This window comes from Aedes aegypti, chromosome 1 (assembly GCF_002204515.2).
Source record: "Aedes aegypti strain LVP_AGWG chromosome 1, AaegL5.0 Primary Assembly, whole genome shotgun sequence".
Classification (NCBI taxonomy): Eukaryota; Metazoa; Arthropoda; class Insecta; order Diptera; family Culicidae; genus Aedes; species Aedes aegypti.
The window spans coordinates 225,708,556-225,732,647 of record NC_035107.1 but is presented as its reverse complement, the minus strand read 5'-3'; the positions used below and the strand labels follow the sequence as shown (position 1 = coordinate 225,732,647).

Genomic DNA, 24,092 nt, shown 5'->3' with positions numbered 1-24,092 from the left:
AAGGTCAATATCATTCTCTATTAGGAACTGAAACGAACTTTATGTGAACTGTATCAAATACAAATCCAGATGCCTGGACATTCAATACTCAGAAGCATATTTTTTCCAAAAGCTTAAATAGACTTCTTTTACATATATTCAGAACAGAATTTTCCCAAAACTTGTTTTTGGGATTTTCGAAAGAAAAATGTCAAAATTAATCATTCCAATTATGAGTAAAACTCGTTCCTTAATATCCACTTTTAATTTCAGTAAGTGCAGATTATTATCTGCGGCCCTATTCCAAAAAAACTGTTATCGTAAACCTCAACCAAATTCCAGCTCATACCTGACCATCGATATATTGCCTTATATTTTCATTAAACAATTCAAAGGATAAAATTTTTAAGTTCTTGTTTTTTTCTATATTTTTCTATATTCATTTTTATTTTATCTCAAAGAGCGAGTAAAGGCGCTTAATCCTAGGCTTTAGAGCCCGGATACAAGGAAGAAAAACCTAAGAGAAATAAAAATACGGACCTATTGGAGTGTGCGCTAACCTTCTTAGCTCCGCCACTCTCATCAACTCCCTACACGTATGGTAAGGTTCTCGTCAATCATGGTACAAATTAGTGAATAATCTGATTGCTTATTATTTTTTCGGTTATCTTCAACTCATTGCCAGTGGGCCTGGCCAGTTTAATATTTGTGTCATATCTCTGATGATATGCTGACAGGAAAATAGCAACAGAAACGCTTTTATTTCCAGTATGCTATTCATTATTGGCTGACGGAAGGACTTTGTGTAGTGGTTAGAAAACTCGCCTCTCACGCCGAGGACCTGGGATCGAATCCCATCCCCGACATAGTCATCAAAAATTTCATTGAAGACTTCCTTCGGAAGGGAAGTAAAGCCGTTGGTCCCGAGATGAACTAGTCCAGGGCTAAAAATCTCGTTAATAAAGATAGAAAAAAAAAATATTGGCTGTACCTAGCACTGGAATAGAAGTTTGAAAAAGATTCTTTAGAAGCATTTGAAAGCGTGCTTCAGAAGATGAGCTAATTATTACGAGAAACTTGAAAGCCCTTTTTCAAAGCTTAAAGAACAGCTTTCATGAAAAACTTGTAATATATTCATATTTCTCCAAAAGTTTGAATTTATTTCTTCAGAAACATAGGATGGCAGAAATATAATAAGTTTATAAGCGTAGGACTGTTGAGGAAATCATTCTCAGATGTTTCCAACACATATCATAGCTCCCTCCACAGGATTTGACACTCAGCGCATGATTTACTTAGCTTTCGTTTTGCTCCGAAAAGTTTCCTTTCGATGCTTGAAAAGGGTTTCGATTTTCTTCATGTAGCCTTCAAAAGCATGTAAAAGCTTTCCATAAAAGCTTATTAAAGCTTTCTAGCAATGAATTGAATAGACCCTTAGAAATCTAAAAAGATTGTTATATCGAGAAGCTTGGGCAGCTTAAAATGCTTTGATATTTTATTTTTCCAAAGGTTTAAGGTTGGGAAAACTTTTTCAAGAAACTAGCAATTGTTCTTGTTAAAAAATATTAAAACTTGTAAAGCAACAAGAAATAAGAAAATTTTCTTTCAGTTTGCCAGGCTTCTGCCGGAAAACTTTTTTTTAGAAGCAACGGAACTAGTCAAAAGTATTAACAACTTAGAAAGGCTTCCTATAAAAACTTGGAAGGCCTTCACTAGAAACTTTGAAAAAGCACAATGAAATTTCTTTTAAATAGAATATTTTGCTAATATCCATCGTAGTAAGCTTTGATCAGTGGGAACCTGATTTTTTCTAGCATTGCAGTTAATTATCAATTCTTTCTCAAGACGGATTTCACATTATGCAAAAAGATTTTGAAAGATCTTGATCGTTTATTGAAAAAAAGTGCAATAAAATTATTACCGTGAAATGGGGTGTTAAGGGATGAAAAAAAAAAAACAACAGAAATTTAATGCAATTTCCAGTATGTCAATAATTGAACAAAACACATCCCTACCATTCTCTCGTCGTGTATATCAGAAGCCAAATACAATGAGGAGGATCCTGTGGCAGATTTCTGAGATAATCATGAAAATGCGTGATTTTTTTACGGAAATGCAAAATGGGGTGTTAAGGAATTTAAGTCTCGTAAATAAAACCATATTTTGCCAACAACAAAACATAATATTTTTGGTGAAATAAGTTCCATGTTTTCAATCAATTTCATAGGCTATGTTCAACTTTAATTACATAACACATCAATATTATTGAACTTGGAACTCCTGCAAGCGCAAACCATTTTATTATAACTACTAAATCTTTCATAGTTTTAATCCGATTTGGTAATCCTATTTGGGAACTATCAATACAACGTAAAATTGTCTTGGATTAATGTTTGTACTTTTGTTACTTAAAGGATCATAACCTATATTTTTGTAGTTTACGAATACTAGAAGCTCAGCAGAGCAACTTCATAACAAACTTATCATTTAAGGATAATTTCAACAAGCTTTTATTTTGATAGGGGAAATGGCCAATAGGGTCCTAAAGCCCTGTCCTAATTTTAGTACCAAACGGTTAAGTTTAGCCAAGAAACACATGTTTACACAATTTTTGAATGCTTTGCTAAACGTGATATAACCGTTATTTGAACAGGAAAAATTTCTAAAGCGGTTGCAAGAACATGCTCTTTCGTCTCATTAAATCAAAACAAGATTTCATTAGAAATTTTAGGACCCTTTTTGCCCTGTGAATAAAACACTACACTAAACAACGAATTTGCATGCAACACCCAGTAATATGGTCGGAAAAAATACTGAAGAAAAGTATTCCAGTATGGAGCGGAAATTTAACGGAAATAGCCCAATGGGTTTAGTGCCCGACGAGGCCACAAGTTTCTCAAAAAGAGCTTAAAAATTATAAAATATTATTACTGTATACCACTCCGTAGGATTACCACTTAAAGAATCAATGGCTGCAAAACAAAAAAACAGAATCATTTCTGTTTCCAAACATTTTACCAGTGTAATCCAACAGGTTTTGTAACAGTATCAAGAGAAATCCTATATTCACTTTAATACGATCAAGATTATCATATCAGTTTTACCAATTTTCGAGTTTAGACATTTTTGGTGATTTTCAAAATAGACCCCCTAAATTTTACAAAGCAGTTTTATTTCACGGACAGTGCTGTAAACATTCGACACTTTGCGCGACGTTCGTTTCGTTTTACAGCACGAGCTGTAAAATGAACGTCGACAAACACAAAAAAGTATCAACTGAATGTCGTCTCAGACGATGACATTTGCATAAATCATAAGTTTTGCATAGAAATCAGACATCGGATCATAAACAACATGAATAGTTTGATCTTGCATGTTATGTCGAATGTGACACATATACAGTTAAAGCAGAACAGAAACAAACAAAACCGTAATGTTTCCTAGCGAAACTATCGCGGTCAGTGGCATTCAATTGACATTTTTCTTTTCGACATTCGTTTGATCGCTCGTGTTGTGCATGTTTAAGGGAAGCGCTGCCGAAAATCAGCAAAAACGTGTCGACTACCGTGATTGCTTTCAACACTGTTCACGGAACTAGCCAAAATTATGTTGAAATATATTAGGGTAATTCGCTTATTGTTTAACGCTACCCAAATGTTGAACGATCTGTAGAAACCATGTTAAAACAGGAAATTGAACCATTTTCAAACAGTTTCAATAAATTATACAGATTATTTTGTAAGTTAGCTGTACTATTGGACACAATAAATTTAATTAGCACATTAATTTCTCAAACGAAATATTTATTGAAAATTTTTATCGGTAGGTGAAACGAAAATTTCAATTCTCTTAGAAAAAAAATTAAGCTGTGTAGTAAAACATACTACGTATATTGGGTTAAGCACCTATTCACGATATCAGTAAAAGTCTGCTTTAGTTATTTCCTAAACATCCGTACAATTTACTCGTACCTATTTATTACATAAAAACTTTTTCAATTGCACTTTCGTATCACGTACATTTTCCATTTGTTGAACACTAGCATAACATGACAGTCTTGGTTTCATCGACAGTATTGCCAGATTTTTAATTTTCGTAGCAAACACCTATATTGAAATGGAATATTGCATTACACAAAATAGTATTGTTTATTGCTTCAAATATCTGTTGAATAATTATTATTAAAAAATCCTATAATGGTGTCTGTTGCAATGATGAAAAACGCGATTCAGTAAAGTATAATTAATTTCTTCGAATTTCACTATCTTCTCTATGGCATCAATGCCATCACCGTTTGTTTGTTTACATCATGATTGAAATTGCGATTCGGTTGCCGATTTATCCGGAGTATAACCTCAATCTCGCGAATGATGCTGTAATGTCGAAGGTAATGTACATTAGCAGAAGCCGCTAAAGTCTATGGAGAACTATATTTTTAAATATATATTTTTTTATTTCAAAATGGACATTACAGTACCGTAAAACGGGGTATCTTTGATAATGCGGGTAACTTTGATAGTGCGTAACCCACCACATACTAAACGAAATATCATAATTTCTGTTAATCGGTTAAGCAAAACGAATGCAAAACTGAAGAATATTAGTATGACACTCCATATAAAAGCTGTTTTCATTTGAATCGAGACCATTTGAGGCTTTTTACACGAATATTAAAAATTGACACAATTTTAGCATTTTTGAAACGCTTACAAACAATCTATAGTGATCGTAGACACTATTTGACGTACTTTTGAATAGTTGGCCACTTATATTTGGCAGCCTAGTTATCATAGAACTTGAAGACGGTCTCAAATCTCTTAGCGAAAAGTATTTTCACAAACTGGGACCATTTTTGTAATCTAAGTCAGAAATTTCCATATAACGTTAAACGCCTATAGGTATGCAATGCCCTACAAATGTTCGTAATTCATTCAATTTTGTTCGATACATACTCCATTATCAAAGTTACCCCAAAACAGAAAACCGACTTTCGATTATATGAAAAATTATATATCCATTCAAAATAAATCTTTTGGCAATCTATCAACAGCAATCGATAGGTAGGATGCCAGTACTTGTTTTAAAAATATAAATTATAATTGTTTGAAACAGCATGCATAAATATTCAAGTTTTCTTCGAAAAAACTATCAAAGTTACCCCGTTTTACGGTACCAAAAATGTAACAGGAATAATGTTAAACAATCGCCTACGGTGTTGAATGCTTTTTTTTAGCAACCTTTCTATCAGAATTTCCATTAAAATCAAATAACATAAAAATGTCTATCTTAACCGTTCAACATTTGGCGAGTTACCCTACGGCATAAATCAAATTAGTTTAGTAACTTGGAAAAAGTAGAAAAGATAATCCCTTAACAACCCTCTTATTTTCAAAAAGAGGCTTTTCCATAAAAATTATCAGAAGTCGAAATCTAGATGAAATTTTCCAAAGTTTTTGTCTGCCTTATGATCTTAGTTAAATGTACCTACCTTGTAAATTACTCACATATTTTTCTTAAAATTGTTTCATAGATTTGTAGATAAATGTATTTAGCCTATTAACTTCAAACAAAAATGTTTTGAAGCGTTTTCAATATCTAGACTCCACAATACTTTATTTTAGTAGACGTCCCCTATCACATAATGCAGCTCACAATCCTCCGAACAAAGCAAGCATTTTGTATGACTGATATACAGTATCTTACCGATTTTGGCAACAAGGCGTGATTTTTATGTTGCCAAATTGGGGATGTTGCCAAAATCGGGAATTTTGAAATAATTATGTTTTTTATCATTTTATTCTCTAAATGTATAAAAAAATGCATGTAAACTGTTACGAATGATGTGAACAATGTCTGGGAGCCTTCTTCAATTCAGTTTTTGACGCATAAGCATAGACATCATGTACTATGGTTAGATGTACCATCTGAAAAGCACGCTTGTTGTACATATTACAAGCGTGGTATTACTTTCAGTGGTTATTTGCGACTGTTCTAGAGTGCAAATGTGCAACTTAAAAGCAATACCATAGATATAAAATACAGGATCTTTTCGAGCGAATTTATGGTTGGGATTTCCTGAACATAGAGTGCAATTTTGGTTACCATACGTTTTATGTAGTGGACAAGGTTCTTAGTTGAAAAAAGTGGAAGTTCTTATAAATTATTATGCTAAAATCAATGTTATCACAGTCGAAATGTTATGTCAAGTATGAATATAAAAAGAGAAGATGAAAGATATCCATCCAATATTTACAGTAAGGCTCGTAAAAAAAACTACACGTCTTTTTGGATCATAGCACTTTCTCAATGCTTTTTATTAGTGATCATTTATAGAGAGATAAGCGGAAGTAAAATGGAATGATTTGGCAACAGCAGTGCTGATTTTGCTTGGCGTCGAGAATAATATTGTAACACGGACATGACTTTTTCATTGCTAAAAAGTGTATTTTGTTTTGTTATTGATCTTTGAGCTACATATCCAAACTAATAAATAGCCGAAAAATTCAATAACTAAAAATCGCATTGACAAAAATTTAAAAAGAAAAATATTTAATATTTTTGCTTCATTCAAAATTACTTTTACCGAAATAATTTCAAGCGGATAGCATTACTCCTGAAGAAAAGTTCAAAACAAACATAACGCATGTTCGTTTGGCTCACACTTTGACAGCTCTCGCTGCTCGATTGGCTCACACTTTGACAGAAATGTCAGCTTCCGCGAATCTCTCTATAAAGGATTACTACTTTTTATCGAGACCGCCAGACCCTGAAATAGAGTAATGACGAGTTCTACTTTATGCATTATGTTCGTTTGCTGAGATGCGTGAAATATTTTGCTGAGAGTAGCAAAATGAAGGATCAGAGGATTGGAAGGAGTTTCTTGTAAAAAAAATAGTTAAAGAAATAATTTGTGCTGCAATTGTTGAAGCAACATAAGGAGTAATATTTGAATTAAATATTGGTGAACATTGTTGAAAGTTTTGCTGATGAAATTTTAAATTTCATTCATTTCATTGAGTATATTTTTTTCTGAGAATACCGTTTGATTTTTACGAATTCTTGGAGAAACTGCTTGTGCAATCTCGTTGGCACATATTAATTTTCACAAGGATTTCACCAATTGATGCTTTTGATGGAAATACAATCGATTCAATAGGGATATAATTTTTGATTTTATATTTGTGGGATTTACTGCAATATCCGTAAAAATTAAAACGTATGGTAGAAAAAAAATAGCTTAGATTTTGCGGAATCAGTGGAAACAATTGTAATAATCAATACTTTAACTCTCTCCTTGCAGAAAAATGTGTGCAAATTAACGTTTATTTTTAATAACATTAAAAATTTTCTGGTGAAATTTTAAATTGTAGCGGTGTTATCATATGTCTATAGTAAGCATCCACATATTTTCCTGTACCACCTTCCAGCTGTTGCAAGGATGTGTCCAGTGCTGTTAACATTCGACAGTTTCCACGACGTTCGTTTTGATGCCATGGTAAACAGTCATTTTATTTTCCTGTATTCATTCGCTTCCGTCACTTCTCACACACAGCACGAGTAAAATCCAGTAAAATAAACATCGAGAAACACAAAAAACTGTCAATTCAATGTCTTCTGACACGATGACATTTGCATAAATCATAAGCTTTGCGTATAATTCTGACATATCGGATCATAAAAAAACATGAATAGTTTGATCTTGCTTGTTATGTCGAATGTTACACACATACAGTGAAGGCAGCGCCGTGACGTTTCCTAGCGAAGCTAACATGGTCTTGGTATTCAATTGACATTTTTCTTCCCAACATTCGTTTGACCGTTCGTGTTGTGAATGTTTAAGGGAAGCGCTGCCGAATATCAGCGAAAACGTGTCGACTACCGTGATAACTTACAACGCTGATGTGGTCAGAAAAACTCTTGACTGCTGAAGAGGCGTCAGTCTGGTCAAGATTGCTGCAGAAAATTTCCAAATGTCTATATTGGTCTATATAAAAAAACGACGGTAAGAAGGAATCCACATAATTTTTAACAATGTCCAAAGAATTTTGTACATGGGATCTTTTTATTAATTCTTCGAATTCCTCTATAAACGTTTTTCAATGACTACCTCGAAACCCATTCTCAAAATTTTACTATTGCCAAAATTGTCATCTAGAGTTATGAACAAAGTTTCTCAATGTTTTCCTTAACAACTGTGTTTGAAATGTCGACAGAAATACATGAAACAAAACACTCACAAATTGTTCAATATTTTTCAGATTAACTCATCAATGATCACGGCATAGTTCGAATATATTTTCTGGCTCATCAGACCGCCACACATAATCCTATTGATATGTTTTAAACATACAACCACAATAACAACAAAATATATGCAATCAACACTGTATTACTGAGCGTCTTAACATTTGATGCTCTTATTATATTTATGCCTTTCATACTATGTAGCAATAATTTATACAACTTGCCTTTATAAGACTTCTTCTAAACGTTAAACTATAACTTTAGAATATACAAGTTCTACGTTCCACATCACGTTTCTTAGCTCGTAATGGCCACCACCATTTTCATTTTGACTTATTTCCATTTTGTTTTAGCTCTAAATGTTGGGTTTCAGTAATTAATAATCAATTGAAAATATTTTTCAATGTGTTGCCAAAATCGGGAAGAAATTGTTGCCAAAAACGGGTGTTGCTAAAATTGAAGGTAGCCAAAATCGGGAAGGCACTGTACAGACTTTCGACGTTTTTGTGACTTGTCAAACTTGATTGAGAAGTTCAATCCCTTAAAACCCCATGAGTCCTTAACACCCCATTTTACAGTACTTACCCGAGCAGAAGAAAATAACTACTGAATACCAAATTGAGGTATTCTATACCCAATACTTACAACCTGAATGAGGTATGAATGAACCCTGCATAAGAGGTAAAATACCTCAAATAATACCTTCTGCATGTTCTACAAATACCAAGCTGATAATTAGATGAGGTATTGTAATACCTAAATAATACTTGATGGATTTTCATATAAAAGGTTAATTTTTCAATAATAGTTCAATACCTCCAGCAGTCCCCAATAGCTAACGAATACCAAAATGAAGTATTTTTAACCTTTTTTCAAATACTATTATAATACTAAAATAAGGTATTAATAACTGAACAATACCTAATTGTGGTATGATACCAAAATATGGTATGCATAAGCTATTGTCGAGTTATTCTTTCCTCCTCGGGTATCGTTACCTCTATTCGTCGTATCACTTTCAATTCTGCCGCAATCAGTTTTTAGATTCGTCTTACAACTAACGGCTCACTATGATATAGTCAGTGGTCAAAATACATCACTTCAACGCTATAATAAAACGTGTAACAAGATTATTTAGATCTTTGAGCATCCCTCTCCATTCCCACAGCATGATGAAATATGTGGATTTCCCTTAAAATGAATTGGCTCTCAAACACACACCAAAAACATATAAGCACAATTTCTCCTGACCGAACAAATGCATGACGGCTCACAGTGCAGCGAAAACAATAACAATCAAGAAGTCGTTTTCTACGCTGAACATCACGCATACATTGATGCGCACAAGCCTTTTCCTCAGTACGATGGATTGAACTTTGTTTACATTCTCAATTATACACGGTCGTTGAGGAAATTTCATAAATAATCGTGAACTTTTACGACGTGTGATTGGAATTAAATCCTTCAGTGAAGAAGTACGAAGGTTTTCCATAGTGAAAATAAGTGCCTGATGAAGTAAGTCGCATAGCGGGGGGGGAGGGTGTCGGGGTTGGTAAGAAGCTTGTATCATAAAGTGGTGTGACTGGTGTCGATTGCTAAGCATTTCTTTCAAATCGTGTTCGTCCATGCGATTTCGGTGAAAAAGTGCAAAGTGGATAATTGAACTGAAGTTATTTATCGAAATACAGTTGTTTAATTGCATTTTTGGTGTACAAGTGTACGAATTAAAACAGCTTTCACGAAATTACACTTGGAAAATGAATCTATGTATGCAGGTTAGTTGAAATATCCACCGTAGTGAAACATTTTAAGTTTGATACGACGGATAATAGGGCTTACGATACGACGAAGCAAATCGCAACCCTAACACATTGAGAACCACTGTTCCCAAATCAAAGCCGGAAAAGCTGACTTAGGAGTGGAATCCTGTCTCTGCTCGTCTTTTGTGTGCAAGTCAATGTCAACTTTAGGACAGGCCTTCTCAGTCTATGCATTCATCCTTCCTAGGCCTATAAGTATGGATTTGGCATTGACTTTGGGCTCCGTGTTTTGTTGGGATTTGGGATAAGGCAACGCACGTGTACTTATCTACAGCCAGCAGTGGCGGCGGCGGCTGCGATACCAAAAATTGGGCTTTTCTCTTTACGTAAACTTACCGTAAACCATGCCATCGTCGAGTCGTCGTAGAGTACCACCCATTCCTCCGACCATCGACTCCAGAGGACCGATTCTGCAAGGAAAAATGTAAAATGAAACAAAAGTTTAAACTACGTATTGTTAGGCAACGAATGAACGTCTGGATATTTTATTATTCTTGGATAGTCTTGGATGCAATGTGATCTATTGTAATACATTATTAGGAAGCAAAGGTTTGAAAACTCTCATAAATCACACATTTAGCATTTTTATTAATTCTGCGGGACTCACATGATTGAGGAAGTCTAAATCGAATCTCATCACATTGTCACTGATCTCAATGATACTTGGCGTTCAACCGCATTTTTCATCTTTTAACTCAAAATTAAATGGTCTTTAAAAATGTCCGGTTGCTCGAACCTCCAGTCTTCGTTTTTACAATTGTGCACGTGTGTGCCAACTTCTGAAAGGAAATATATCTCCACGTCGTCGGAGCGGATGTCCGCTTCGATCTAGATAATGAAGAGAAACATTCCACAAAACACCAAGAAGTGGGGCACAGACTAGGGAGACAGAATCGCTGTCAGACGGCTAGCTTCACCACAGAGAAGGCGGCTTCGAAACGGAAGCTTACAAGACGCTGGAATTTGTTTCGTTGCTGACAGTTATTGACGGACGATGGAGCCTCATCCCAGCCGAATGCTCCCTCTCCAGTGTCCGGTGTCTGTACACGGAGACCTCCATTTACGTTACTACTATTTATTCTATTAACGTAACGACTCAAGTAACCTATTACTATTAGAAAGCCTGTGTGCATCTATGATGCTGATTTAAAGCTTATTTTTAGTGCTTTCTTCCAGTTACGTAAAATTTTATTCCGTAAATAAAGATTCCAGTGTAGTATGATTGACATTTGACCATCATCGAAACCGGATGCAGGAATCTTGTGTTTGCTCAACACGAAGAAAACAGGACCCTCTGGCTTGTTGGCCATGGCTGTTGCTGCCCGAGGAGGAAAGAATAACTCGCCAATAACTTATGCATACCATATTTTGGTATCATACCAGAATTAGGTATTGTTCAGTTATCAAAACCTCATTTTGGTATTATAACCCTTTCGGGACGGACCGAATTTGAGTGATTATTTCAAAATTTACCTTATAAACTCATCATCTCGTAGAACAAAACATTCTTTATTTTGGCTATTCTATCACTCCATGAACTTTTTAGGGTCAAATTCAGACCAGCACAATTGTGCTGGTCCGTCCCCAAGGCGGTCGATGTTCGAAAAAAAAAACATATTTTTTTTTTTTTTTAGAAAGTTGTTCAAGTCATGCCTTTTTAAAAAAAATTGGCCCCGTATTTTTTTATTTCGTCATTGAGGTGCTCTTTCGTGAGATAGGGTGACCCAAAAATTCAGAAATAATTATGTTTTTTTAAGGCACATTGAAATTTAAAAAAATAATGTACTTTAATTCGTCTTTGTTTTGCTATGTTTGTTTATATCCTCCTAAATTATGTGGGATTTTTCCTCAAAAATAATTATGCAATAAAAATTAAAATTGAAAATAATAATAAACCTTCGAATTGTTTAGTGGAATACCTATAAATGAATGAAAACCGAATTGAAAACTATATCATTTTATTCCACTACAGTTTGTATTCTTTGACAGTTACGCATAATTCGACCTCCACTATAAGGCCGTTGTCAGAGTCGTGTACTAGACTCGAAAATTAAATTATTTTTTTAGAGACTCCCTCCAACCTCTTTCACTCACTTTACCTAACATATACACTATCACTTTTGCAATCACATAGCCCTCCTTCAAATGATGCTTGAACGATGTTTTTGTTAAGGTTGGTAACATGGAACTAATTTATTTTAAATAACTGGAATCATTCATTTTATTCCTAGAGCTAAAATGGAAACGTCAAAATATTCAGTCTGCGTAAGCAGCTTTCCTAAAAATTCATGTAAATTTACGTCATATGTGCCCGACAGCTTGGACGTTTTTAAGTGCAAATAATTACCATAAAATTTCTTCTTCTTCTTTCTTTTCTTCATGAGCACTTCCACAGATATTAACTAACAGCTCTCTTTGTCAATCAACCAATGTTGCATGTGTATATCGTGTGACAGATACGATCATACTCTACGCTCAGGGAAGTCGAGAAAATTCCCTTTACGAAAAGACGCTCGACCGGCTGGACTCTAACCTACGACCCTCAGCATGATCTTGCTTAGTATCTGCGTGTATACCGTATGGCTATCTGGCTCCCAATATCAAATTTACTTTATTTTATTTTTTACATCGAGTCTATTTGCTTAAAATGGAATTTAAGTCGCCCCATTTAAAAGCTATGTATGTAGCAAATATTACAACGTTAAAATTTGTAAAACAGAAACAAAATATATGTCCCGATTTTGTCAGCCCCCCGATGAATTTTAGGCTGACAAAATGGGGAACCTGGAATTGTTGTAAAAAAATTGTTTCCAGTATGAAAATTATAAAATAATATTTTAAGAAACCTTCTTTAGTTTGCGATTTTTTTTGTGTTCTTAGAGGTATTCATAAATGACATTCGATAAAGTCGTGAATAAATATGTGAAATTATTTCCATACCTATGGGATGATTAAATGCTTGAAAAAGATCTTCGTGAAATTCCTGGTCGAATTAATGAAAAATCTCGTGAGATGATTCCAGTAAGAATCCTTCATAATCTTAGCAATTTTGCAAAAAAAAAAAAAAATAGAAGTGAAATTAAAGGAATTTCTGAAGGAATCTCTAAGACAGTTTTAAGAGGAGTTTTTGAAACTATTGATGAGTCCTAGGACAAACTACATTAAGAATACTGTGAGCAAATTTCATCAAAATGTAGTTTTGAAGGGATACTTTCAAGAGCTTATAGAGTTATTCAAGGCAGAAAACCAATAAAACATTAGGAGCAAAAGGAAATCTTCGAGATATTACTTTAAAAAAAACCCTGAAAGAATGTAACAAAATGTGACTACTGTATAAATACGAGTGCTGGAGACAATCTTTGCAGAATTCGAACACAAGATTAATTCTCATAGTAAAATTGTTCTTTTGTTCAGAGGGAAGGAGGATTGTCGTTGCCCCCTCTGGTTACGCCCATGCGTGCATGACATCGAACATCGTCATCAGTATTTATGTAAACGGGTACTACATGATGAAGACAATTTTTGGATATATTCAACATAGGCTGACAAAATCGGGTCAAAAAGCTGACAAAATCGGGGGCAGACAAAATCGGGTCAGTACTGTATTAGTTTTTAGTAGTGTGTAGGATTGAAAGAACTATGACGGATAAATTACATATAACAGGGAATTCAAAAACCCATTTAAAAAGGATTGACAAAATCAGGTCAATAACCATATTAAAGAATGAATTTGATTTTTGAAATTGTTACATACATATATATATTCCAGCTAATTTAAAAATTACATAGAACAATCATTTTTTTTAATGTATTTAAATATTTGGAAACTTCCAGATTTGAAAATAAAGACACTGACAATGATTCTAATAAGACAATACAGAAGACAGCTGCAAACAGTAGACTTTTTGATTTTCCATGAGCTTTTAAAGTTTCGCAATCGGTGTGACCGTTAGATAACTAAGGAAAATGTAAAGCTCGACCATACTCGCAAGTTTTGTTTTCCCTTTCGTTTCGGTTGCATGTACATTTTTAGCTGTCAATCCTACCGTGGAAAGTTTCCTGGAAAGCATTATGTACGATTATGGCCTTTAAAGGAAGCATCACACGAATCAACGGACTAGCATGCAACGCCAAATGGCACAATCGTAATACGTATCTGACGAAAAAAATACTGCAGCGGGAATTGAACCTAAACTTCTTTGATCGATACTGCTAGTTACTTTGCAACACTATACGCACGGCAATAAAGTACAGATTTTAATTTTTATATATCAGCTTATCTAAGTCTCAAAATTCCAGATTTAGACAATATATTTTTAAACGTAAAAGGAATGAAACGATATTTTTTATATGAGCGGATAATCTAGACTCCATAACTTCATACATTGTTTAATAGTTAAGTAGACTATTTCAAACGCATTTCATACATCATAAACAACATATTTGCGAGTAATACCAGCAGGGGCCTTCCTTAGCCGAGTGGTTAGAGTCCACGACTAAAAAGCAAAGCCATGCTGAAGGTGTCTGGGTTCGATTCCCGGTCAGTCCAGGATCTTTTCGGAATGGAAATTTCTTTGACTTCCCTGGGCATAGAGTTTCATCGTAGAGGAACTGGGGGTAAAATGAACACCCTAAGCAATTTTCATGTTTTCTTGCTTATGAAGCTGTCAGATTCTTTTTCAATTGCTTTGAATTAAAGAAGGATATTTATGCAATGTAACAAGTTGAAAAATTGTGATGGAATTAGAATGTTATCAACATTATTATAATTTTGAAAATGTCTTTCAACAGAGTCAATGTTCCAAACATGTGGGTAAAATGAACATGTAACGGGGGTAATATGAACATATACTTGGGGGTAAAATGAACATACAATGGGGGTAATATGAACATATACTGGGGGTAAAATGAACATGTAGTGGGGGTAAAATGAACACCTTTGAAATTAAACGGCATGATGCTCGGCATCTGGTGCATGTTCAATGCATAACTCACGGACAATCCGGAATCGATGGAACGTTTAGCCGCGACCATTTGGATGGCTGTCCATGTATGTCTTTGTATTTTCTCCGGAAAACTCTCGGAATCTGAAATAAAATTCAGTAGTATTCACCCTGCAATGGTGTTCATATTACCCCCATCTCGAGTGGTTCATTTTACCCCCAAAGAATCAACATCTTCAAATCATTTGTTCTACGAAATTAGAACATAATAATACTTTCAATTTCTGTCTACTTATCATAAATACTCTAAAGATATGATGTGCTACGCAGTCAAATAGATTTTTGATGGTTTTAGTCATAAAAACCTTAAATTCCAGGAGTGAAAATTTACATCACATGAGAAAACGGAGAGGTGTACTTTGTTATTGTTTACTTTTCCAGCTTGTGACAGTTCTAGATCGCGCTAGAGTTGTCGAAATAGTTCCTTAGTCTGAGGATTCAGGATGGTGCAATGTTTTGCATAGATATAAAGCATAATCACCGTAAAACACAAACCTGTTCATTTTAACCCCCCCCCCCCTGTTATTTACCCACAGTTCCCCTACTTGCAACATAATATACGAATGTGAAAATGGCAACTTTGGCAATGGAAGCTCTCAGCTAATAACTATGGAAGTGCTCATTGAAGTTGAGAAGCAGGCTCTGTCCCAGTGAGGATGTAATGCCAAGAAGAAGATGAAGAAGACTAGCATGGGCTGCATCAATAGTATGCCATTTAAAGGACTCTTTGGTTCGGAAGCAAATAGTAAGTAAAGGTTTTCAGCTTCAGTTGTCAAATTTCATAAATATTATGGCAGAAATTGAACCGACATACATTGTAGAACACCAAAATGGATTATCGCGTCAACATGGTATTGATCGATTATCAAAGCAAGGGGAAATTAAAAAATTACGTCGATTGTTTTTAAGTCAATCTAAATCCTCCCCATGTCCACTATCACGCCTTTGCCCACATGCACTGTCGTACTTTCATACACCTCTACTCCCCTAACTGAATGACGTAATTTTTGAACGTTCCCCTAAACTTTTGCTTTGTCTTAAACTTTGCTAAAGGAGATTTAAAACATTAAATGTGATTCCCAATCTATTTCAAATATGGGCGTATAAAAAATAAAATTATTAAACCAAAGCTATGAGTTTCTGTTACATAGTTTTCGAACGGTACATCATCCTTATGATTCGTATGTAATCACTCATTTATGTTTTAATGCAATATTATGCACTATTGTGGACATTAGAACCAGATTCAGCAACTTAATTTGATCAAAATACTGAAAATGAAAATTGGTAGTCTACAACGAACATCGACCGGGTAAGTGCCGGCACCAGCACAATTGTGCTGGTCCCACTTTGTCCCTCCAGAAATATTTGCTGTGTGAATCAATTCTCATTTGGTCTTCACCATTTCAAAGAATGACTCTTTCACTCTCGATTCGTATTTGTGCATACCTAGAAATAACGAATAGTTGAAAAGTTGCGACAGATAAAACTTTTTCAATTCTTACGGTGTTTGTTTACTTTTTGTTTACCCTGAGCTGGTGTTTTCTAAACACGATGTAAACAAAAGCTTTTGTGCTTGATTACAAGTATCCATGATAATTCAATAATCGAAATCGAAAAAGTTTAGTAAAACAATGATTTATTGGCTGAAATAGTCATTCGATGTCAAGGGTGCCGAACAGCACAATTGTGCTGGTTCGTCCCGAAAGGGATAATGGTATTTGAAAAAAATGTTTAAAACAATTAAAAATACTTCATTTTGGTATTCGACAGCTATTGAGGACTGCTGGAGGTGTTGAACTAGTATTGAAAAATTTCACTTGTATATGAAAATCCATCAAGTATTATTTAGGTATTACAATACCTGATCTAAGTATCAGCTTGGTATTTGTAGAATATGCAGATGGTATTATTTGAGGTATTTTACCTCTTATGCAGGGCTCATTCATACCTCATTCAGGTTGTAAGTATTGGAAATTGTCTGGTATGGAATACCTCAATTTGGTATTCATTAGTTATTTTCTTCTTCACATCTGACTTACCTGAGTAACCTCAGGGATGTCAAAAATCTTTATTTGCGGATGACACAGGCCTCTCCGCCAAAGGACGAAGCCTGCGTGTCATCTGTAGTCGGTTGCAAAAAAGTTTGGATATTTTTTCTTCATACTTGCAAAAATGGAAGATTTCTCCTAATGCTTCCAAAACTCAACTAATAATATTCCCACATAAACCAAAAGCTCTTTATTTGAAACCTTCAAGTAGACATGTTGTCACGATGAGAGGGGTTCCAATAAATTGGTCAGATGAAGTTAAGTATCTAGGGCTCATGCTAGATAAGAATTTAACTTTCAAAAATCACATTGAGGGCATTCAAGCCAAATGTAATAAATATGTAAAATGTCTCTATCCCCTTATTAATAGAAAATCAAAACTTTGTCTTAAGAACAAGCTGTTGATATTCAAACAAATTTTCAGGCCAGCCATGTTGTATGCTGTACCAATATGGACTAGCTGTTGTAATACCAGGAAGAAAGCTCTGCAGAGAATTCAAAATAAAATTTTGAAAATGATTCTGAGGCTTCCTCCCTGGTATAGTACCAATGAGTTACATAGAATATCCAATGTTGAAACATTGGAACAAATGTCAAATACAATCATTAATAATTTCAGGCAAAAATCGTTACAATCTTCTATTGCCACGATTAATGTGTTATATGTTTAGGTTAAGTTAGGTTAAGTATATTAAAAACGTTTTTTTTCTCTTATAAGCAGGTGAAATCAACTCACCTGTAAAAAAACTGAACTGCTACGGCAAATGAAATGTAATATGTTGTTAACAAAATGTTAATTAAATCTTAAATTTGTTTTACCAAATTAGGATGATAGTGTTGTCAAATAACAAAGAACACCTAGATATAAGAAATGAATGTAATGTTTGGAATGATACTAATAAAGAAATATATAAAAAAAAAAAAGTTATTTTCTTCTGCTCGGGTGGCAGTGGAAATGGGACGATGATAGGTTTGGTTGTAGGTAATTTCCTCATGCGATGGACGCCTGAAGCTGACGTTTACGAATAAGTTCAACAGGATGAATGAAGAGAAAAGTCCAGTGGGTGGACTTTCTACTTACTCGAAACTGGCCGGCGGAGAAATTGAGGTTTGGATCCCATTAAAAAGTGGTCGAATTACAATGCACATTGATGTTGGAAGGAAAATAACGAAATTTCTTTGAGTAAGGATGCTATTATGGCGATGATGATATTTTTAAGAATGTCGTTCAATATTCCTACCCCACACACTGGGATAGAATGGAATGTAAGAACTTCCGAGCGATCATCATTGTGAATGCAACCTAGAGAACGTTATTCCAGGTTGTTTCGTTATCCGTCACCCTTAGTAAACGAGCTCGTGGGAAATAATCTAGCCGTATTTTTGGATGACCGATTGATAACAGACCTGATCTTTGATATACGACAAATTTTTCGAATCTGTCTTGAATTCTAGGTCCCAGTGCATCACATTTTTATTGATATTAAGGCGGCATACGGTTGTATCTACCGCGTACAGATATGGTATCATGGACGAAAACAGCTATCCATGGAAGCTCCCAAGACTGATATGAAGATTTCAGGCGACCATTCCAGTTCCTTTAAATTGAATTGCGAGTACTAAGTCAGTGTGATGGACTTTCATGCCTGTTTTTGTTGCGCTAGAGGGTGTTATGAGGAAAACCGAGTTCAACAGCTAGGGTACGATTATCAACGCAACCAGCCAATTTGTTTGCTTCGCGGATGATATGGACATTGTTGGCCAAACATTTGTAAAGGTGGCAGAGTTGTTATAGCTTAGTTAGTGCGTGTTTTTTTGATTCTGATACATGCTCGATCCGCGAGTAAGATCTTCGTGTTCAGTCAAGAAGCTCGTTTCATGCTTATGACACATTTTCTAAGTAATTTTCATGTAATTTCCAAACAAACTTTGGACGGTTCGTCACAAAAGTGTCGACATAAACTCTTAGTCCTATTATCTTTAATGTCGATATACCCATACCTTTCTTTTTTGCCATTACTCAAAATAACCTTTGAATAGTTCGACATTATGCAGAAAGTGTTGGTCAGAGTAAGTGCAATAACGTCCGAAATCTCTTCAAATCGATATATTTGTTAACTTTTATACAGTGATGGATAATGCTGCACGGCGCGAGCGATCTCGTCAAACTGAAACTAATCATAACGGAAATAGTAAAAAACACTGAAAACAGTTTTTCTCCATTTCGGGGAAGGGGATAATTCCCCAACTTTTGCCACACGGCCTTTTATGATTTCACTCCATCGGTTGTTGTTCTCTTCGGGCCTTCCGCTTCATCGTCGAGCTTCCATACTTCATACCGGTCGCTAGGCAAAACGCCAACTATTTCGTATGGGTCAAAGTACCGGTGTTTCACCTTTTGGCCGACTGGATCCTCGGGATTGCAACGATGTCGCCCTTCATACAGTGCCGGATTTGGGCTTTGGGAGGCCCGGGTCAGATCTCATAAACGGGGCCCTTCAATAAAAAAAAATCTGCACGATTCCACAAACTAACGTATTGAATTCAATTTTTGAAACAGATGTTCGATCCTAAGATATGTAAGTGACATTTTGGTCAGTTTTAAGCTACCTATACACATCGCAAAATTTGACCTTTTACAATAGTTCGTAGATGATTGGCTTGTGCTTTGGTTTCTATGTAATTTGTATGAAGTGAAAAATTGCTGAAAAGCTTCAAAGCCGTTTTCCTCCAATGTAGCTTCCAACCCCCTCATATAGAACATTGCATCTTTTTATTCTTCTTATTGTTTTCTTTTGGCCAAAAAGAACAAAACTTTTAGTTGATATAATGACAAGAACTTTTTTTCAATTGTGTATAAAATGATGCCTGTGCTCTCAGCGCCATTCAAGTGTTCGTCGAAGTACTGCTTCCACCTTTCGATCACCTAACGCTCGTTCGTAAAAATGCTCCCATCCTTAACCCTGTAAATCTCGGCTCGCGGCAAAAGGCCGTTGTGGGATGCATTGAGCTTCTTTGAACTTCTTCTTCTAGAAAAGCTTCTAGAACTAACGTGTTTCTTGAGACCGGCACAGCTGTTCCATCTCCTCGCACTCCGTTTCCTCCAGGCGGATTTTTTCTCCCGAAAGAGGCGGGTCCTCTGTTGCCGTTTCTGCCTATAACGTTCCACGTTCTGTCGAGTCCCTTGGTGCAGCATGACCGCCCACGCTGCATTATTCTTCTCGAGAATCTGCCTACATTCCTTGTCGAACCAATCGTTCCGTCGACTCCGTCCCACGTACCCGACGTTGCTCTCAGTTGCATTGTTGATGGCTGCTTTCACAGTTCTCCAGCAGTCCTCAAGAGGGGCTTCATCCGTACCGTATGTTGTTTACGATAGAGAGTTTTGGGCGCCGTTAAACCACCACCAGATAGTGGTCAGAGTCGATGTTAGCGCCACGATAGGTCCTGACGTCGATAATGTCGGAGAAGTGCCGTCCATCAATCAGAGCGTGGTCGATCTGTGATTCTGTCTGCTGTGGTGATCTCCAGGTGTATCGGTATGGAAGGCTGTGCTGGAAGTAGGTGTTACGAATGGCCATGTTCTTGGAGGCGGTGAAATCAATTAATCGAAGGCCGTTTTCGTTCGTCAGCCGGTGGGTGCTGAACTTTCCAATAGTCGGTCTGAATACCTCCTCCTGCCCAACCTGAGCGTTTAGATCTCCTATGATGATTTTGACGTCGGACAGCTGTCGTGTTTGCGTTCGAGCTGCGCGTAAAAATCGTCTTTATCATCATCAGTGCTTCCGGAGTGAGGGCTGTGCACGTTTATTATGCTGAAGTTGAAGAACCGGCCTTTGATCCTCAACTTGCACATTTTCTCATTGATCGGCTACCAACCGATCACGCGCCGCTGCATAAATTTTAGCCATCACTAGAAAAGCTGTTCTCAGCTCGTGTGTGTTACCGCCGCCCTGGTAGATGGTATGGTTCCCTCTAAACGTTCGCCCGTTGATCCCTTACAACACACTTCCTGCAACGCTACGTTGCCGAATCCACGGTCCTTCAGCACGTCAGCGAGTATGCGTGTGCTCCCGATGAAGTTGCGTGATTTACAGTTCCACGTACCGAGTTTCCAATCGCTAGTCCCTTTACGTCGCTGTGGTCTTCGCCGATTGTCCCGGTTCGTATTCTCTCGTTGCTTGATTTTTTTTACGACTGGCTTGCAGGGCCTGACACCAACCCCCTAGATTTCCGGAGGACCATTCCCCCTAAATGTTCGGAGGACCATAGTGCGCAGTTTAGCTTAGAGTCTTTCTCTGGCACATTCTTGCAATCTTCATATAAAATTCTTCGTTTCTCTTATATGGCAAAATACAATACTTCTCTGAACCATCAAAAAATAAAATTTTACCATCGAAAATATTATGAACTTTGTTGATAATTGTTTTATACATGAAGTTTGAATTCTGTAGCAAATGAAGCAAATAAATTGCCGTACAAGCTGGCAAACTTGCATGCAAGTTGGCTGAAATAGTCAAATTTTGCATTTTCAACAGTCAATATCTCAAAAACTAGACGTGTCATGATATTACTGAGAACGGCAATGGACTCAGCAATCCTTGATTTAGTAAATAGCGGTATTTTGATGCTTGAGACAAAAACGTTTTTTGCAGTGTTATCCACAAAATTTTCGTCAATTTCATCAACGACGTCCATGAGATTATCTATGGCAGGCCTGCCCAACCTTTTTGGCTCTTTTTTGACATAAATGGCTGCCACGTTCGCAATAATGGTCCGATCTGCGAAATTTTTACCTCAAATGAAAGCTTGGTATTATATCTGATTGATCCATGTATAAAAATTCAAATTTATTTTGAACTCTTTGCTCGCGATGCACTCAAAGGCAAAAATCAGTCCGGCTGGGCCGCATCTATTTTTCGACTCAACTGCATGTGTAGCGAAGAGTTTGATATAAAGTCGATTTTTATACATGGATCAATAAGATATAATACCAAGCTTTCATTTGAAGTACAGATCTTACAGATCGGACCATTATTGCGAACGCGGCAACCATTTATGTCGAAAATGAGCCAAAAAGGTTGGGCAGGCCTGATCTATGGTGTCACCAGATAAATCGTTCTTAGAATCCTCGAATACCGTAAAACGGGGTAACTTTGATAGTTTTTTCGAAGAAAACTTGAATATTTTTGCATGCTGTTTCAAAGATTTACAATTTATATTTTTAAAACAAGTACTGGCATCCTAGCTATCGATTACAGTCGATAAATTGGCAAATGATTCATTTTGAATGGATATATAATTTTTCATATAATTGAAAGTTGGTTTTCTGTTTTGGGGTAACTTTGATAATGGAGTATGATTCGAACAAAATTGAATGAATAACGAACATTTGTAGGGCATTGCATACCTCTAGGCGTTTAACGTTATATGGAAATTTCTGACTTAGATTACAAAAATGGTCCCAGTTTGTGAATATGCTTTTCGCTAAGAGATTTGAGACCGTATTCAAGTTCTATGATAACTAGGCTATCAAAGATAAGTGGCCAACTATTCAAAACTATATCAAATAGTGATCGTAGAACAGATTGTTTGTAAGCGTTTTGAAAATGCTAAAATTGTGTAAATTTTTTAAATTCGTATAAAAAGCCTAAAATGTTCTTGATTCAAATGAAAACCACTCTTACATGAAGTGTCATACTAATATTCTTTAGTTTTGCATTCGTTTTGCTTAACTGATTAACAGAAATTATGATATATCATTTAGTTTGCGGTGGGTTACGCACTATCAAAGTTACCCGCATTATCAAAGTTACCCCGTTTTACGGTACCATAAAATTTCGTATTACTTCACGGTAACTCACAGAAGTTTTTTTTTTTGTTTTCGTTTTGTTACCCAAATGGAACTTAAAAATGGATTTGACTCATGACTCAAGCGCGAAGAAAAACGTCATGCAAGTTGGCTTCTCTGGATCGTTTTCTTGCATGGTTGGTCCTAACTTTTTTCAAAAGTTTATGCTGACATTCGGCAGTTTGTTCAGCTAGTGAACCTAAAGGTGCAGGTGAGTGAATTATTATTTCATCAGCATGAGTCAGAACTTTTTGAACATTTCCAGGAATTTTGTACCAACTGTTGTGCTGGTACCAGCTTCTCCTGATCGTGGTTGGTCTATTCTAATACCAAAACTATCGTAAAGCTGTGTTTTAACAAATTGTTTTCTCTCTCTTTCCATTTTTTTAAATCAATTCTGTATGAAATGTGTAGTAAGAATTCAAAAATCTTAACCATGCATGTGAAGGAGAAATTCCGTAGTTCAAGGCTACTTGTTACAGAGAAAATCTTTCCTTATATTTTTCTTCGTTTTATGAATTTACTACCCATGGTTTAAAAATAACAGATTGAAAATCGCTTTGATTTATATTTCCTAAAATCTTGAAGATGGCTACCCTAAAAGCAAAATAGAAAATATGGGTCCTACATAAATCACAAAAATTGTAGGCCAACTAAAAATAATGAGATTCTTACCATCTGTAAACTTTGTTAATGTGAAAGGAAACTCATTTTTAGCATGCACGGTACAAAATTCAAATGACGAAAAGAAATTAAAAATGAAAAAACTTTCAAAGTTGCGATTTGTTGCAAGATTTTTCTGCGGGACATGTTTTTTGAAGTTTCAAGCTCACGAAGATCGTTAGTCATGAACCCTAATCACTGATGTAATTGGGCACTTCACTGCCACTGACAATTACTGAAACACCCAAAATCGACTCGACATCTCGCGCGATCTTGTGAAATAGCAGACAAACGACGATAATTCCTTACAGCAGTGAACGAACAAACCAAAGCAAACAATGCAGGGGCTCAATCTCAAAATAATCAAAGTCGCATATCCTTTAATCATTTTTTTTTTGGGGCTCACTTACCACATGGAATTCGGTAGCGTATCATGCAAGCCACCACAAATCCACACAGATCATGCAAATAATACTTCCCC

The 24,092-nt window shown here is 35.8% G+C and overlaps 1 protein-coding gene across 1 annotated transcript in view; it reads right to left on the bottom strand.

Moving 5' to 3' along the window:
• The window catches only part of LOC5577938, a 474,522-nt gene that overhangs the window by 271,452 nt on the left and 178,978 nt on the right, over nucleotides 1–24,092 (bottom strand). Inside the window, exon 4 of the mRNA XM_021857707.1 lies at nucleotides 10,380–10,453. Within this exon, the coding sequence (XP_021713399.1) occupies nucleotides 10,380–10,453 (74 nt within the window). The remainder of the gene's footprint in view (nucleotides 1–10,379; nucleotides 10,454–24,092) is intronic.